Below are 2,570 nucleotides of genomic sequence, written 5' to 3'. Positions count from 1 at the left end.
TGGCACAACAATCAGCCACCAAAACCGAAGTCAAGGTATAAACCAAGAGGAGAAAAGCCACGAGGACCACGAGCAGAGCTGCCACGTATCGATCCTGAATTCAAGGCAATTGTCGAAGGTCTTGACGACTATCATCGTATCGATTGGCCCAACAACAAAGATTTCTGCAATGGCCTTAAGCATTTGACCAATCAGTACACAGATAACGTCGTCACCAATCTTGAAACGCATGCTAACAAACACATCACCCAGTACTTGAAACTGAAGGTTTTCCAATGGAACTCAGACGTAGGAGATGATGCAGAGAAAATTTTGCCAAGTGACATCGCAAGTGTTGTGAATCTGATCATCAAACAAAAAGATATCAAAGTGCCAAGTCGCGATCCAAACAAACTTGTACGGTGTGAGGTGTTGTATGATATCGTGAGAGATTGCAATGTGTTCCCAGAAATCGATCTGCATGACCTTACAACTGACCCAAAACATTGGTATAAGGCCATGCCAATGTACCTATCCATGCAGCGCGAGATAGAAGAGTACAATTCGGAGTGGCCACATCAGCGCCGACCCAAACGCAAGAAAAGAAAGCGAAAAAAGACAAAAGGAAAATGGAAACGCAAGCGCAGCCAAATGCTCGACAACCCAGATTTTCGGCCATTGATTCGAAATTTAGTAGTGGTGCCGATGTGTGATTTCCGGCGTACGCACTTCAGAATCGATTGTTCATCCATGCACCAGGTGTTGTCTTCGCAAAAATTGCTACCGAAAGTGGAAATCGAGAATAAAAAAGGAACAACAAGCACGAAAACGATTCAACAAAAGGATTTCAATCGGGACAGAGATTATTGGTGGAATCAGTATTTTTACATGCGAAAAATTCGACGATTCGTGCGTGCCAAAAAGCAGTTTGACTATTCCATAAACACCGATGGAATCTCTGTGTCTCTCCAGTACTCGGCCAAAAAGAAGACAGCCAACAAAGAAATCGACCAAAAATCTCGCATCATTCAGAAGATTGAGGATGGCACAATCAAAAATTTTTCGGGCGTTGATACAGGTGTGCGAAGTTGGAATACCACAACAACACACGACATTGAAACTGGCAAAGAAGTAAGTTTTGTATACATTTGAATAAGTTGTGTGTATTTTAATAGAAAATGCTTAAGTGCCAAAACTCAATAACTATACCTTTTTTTCTATTTATTTTTTCAGACCAACTTTGTAATGTCGAGCAAGCAATTCCACTGGCAAACAGATCAAAAGGTGCGAAATGCCAAAGCAAAGCGATGGACCAAACATTTCGTCGAAATGGAGCGCGCAGACAGAGAAAATCGTGAGCTGTATCCAGTGATGCCGTCGCCAAAAGGGTCAATGTGGCTGAACTATATCAAACACCGAGTCAAGATGATGAAGCATGGAATCTGCGCTTACTCAACTGCCAAATACACTCGACTCGCCTTGGACAAACACATCAAGAGCAGTAGTGTTGTCGACGAATGGGTGAATAAGGTGACCGATAAGAAACCGACTCTGTTCTTTTTTGGTGCTGATGGCGAAATACCACCTGATAGCCCAATAAGTATCAAGAAGCACGTGCGCTGCCCAGGGGTTCGTTTGACTTTGAGGTCAATAAAGAAGCGCCGAGATTGTTTCATACAATTGGTGGACGAATGGGGAACATCTCAAACCGACGCAAGATGTATGAATCGATTCCAAAACCAGAACAAAGCGGCCAGATTCAAGAAATGCCGATGCGTACCCGACGCCAGAACATTGCTGCCAACGAAAATTGTGTCAAAGTTGGGCAAAACGGATCTATCGATCTACCGACAGTTGCAACGCGCCATGAACGAAGAAGCATTGGTAGGAGACGAGCGTTTATTCCCAAAAGTAAAATGTTACTACAAAAACTGGCGATTAAACCTCGAATGCTCTGTGATTTGGCATCGTGACGTCGTGGCTGCTAAGAACATTCTACTGAAAGGTAAGGCTAATTGACGCACAATTTCGATTGAATGATTTTTTAAGAAGGTTCATTTGTTTAATTGTTCAGGACTATGGACATTACTGGGACTTCCGATACCAGAGGCGATCAATAGGTATTGGCGCGAAGCTGCTGAAGCAGCCGCTGCTGTTGCCGCTGCTGCTGCCGCCATCGTGGATAATGATGTAGAAATGTTCGAGTACGACCAGCAGCCAGCTGATCATGCTGTCTAATCAGCACATTGCAAACAAAAAAAAAACAAATGTAACATTAGTTATTAAAGGCTATCCCGATCATGTGGGATAGTTGCGTTGAAGCAAGTTGACTCCCCATCTGGTTGATGTTAACTGCGCAGGAGTACTCTAGTGGGTCGTTTAGGTAAGCATTATTCGATTTTGCAAAGAGTTTTTTTTTTCTTCTGGAAGTGTTGTATAACGCTCTATTAATGCTACCAGTTGACATAAAATTGGCTTCTCTTTAAATTTATGCTATTCATTCTTCTTTTTCAGATTAGCTGAACACCCTAGTGTATCAGCATCTATCATTTTTACGAAAATCAATATACAAAAAGTTAAAAAATTATTGA

The 2,570-nt window shown here is 42.3% G+C and overlaps 1 protein-coding gene across 1 annotated transcript; it reads left to right on the top strand.

Moving 5' to 3' along the window:
* Positions 1-6: 6 nt before the first annotated feature.
* LOC129571409 (uncharacterized) lies at positions 7-2,416 on the top strand. Its single transcript, XM_055451209.1, has 3 exons — positions 7-1,110; positions 1,213-1,984; positions 2,054-2,416. The coding sequence occupies exons 1-3, from the start codon at positions 499-501 to the stop codon at positions 2,215-2,217; spliced, it is 1,548 nt and encodes a 515-aa protein (XP_055307184.1). The 5' UTR covers positions 7-498; the 3' UTR covers positions 2,218-2,416.
* Positions 2,417-2,570: the final 154 nt, after the last annotated feature.

Source organism: Sitodiplosis mosellana, unplaced genomic scaffold (assembly GCF_009176505.1).
Source record: "Sitodiplosis mosellana isolate CC-2019 unplaced genomic scaffold, AAFC_SMos_1.0 Smas_scaffold_2372, whole genome shotgun sequence".
Lineage (NCBI taxonomy): Eukaryota > Metazoa > Arthropoda > Insecta > Diptera > Cecidomyiidae > Sitodiplosis > Sitodiplosis mosellana.
The sequence above is the reverse complement of the archived record's forward strand: the minus strand, read 5'-3'. Positions and strand labels throughout refer to the sequence as shown.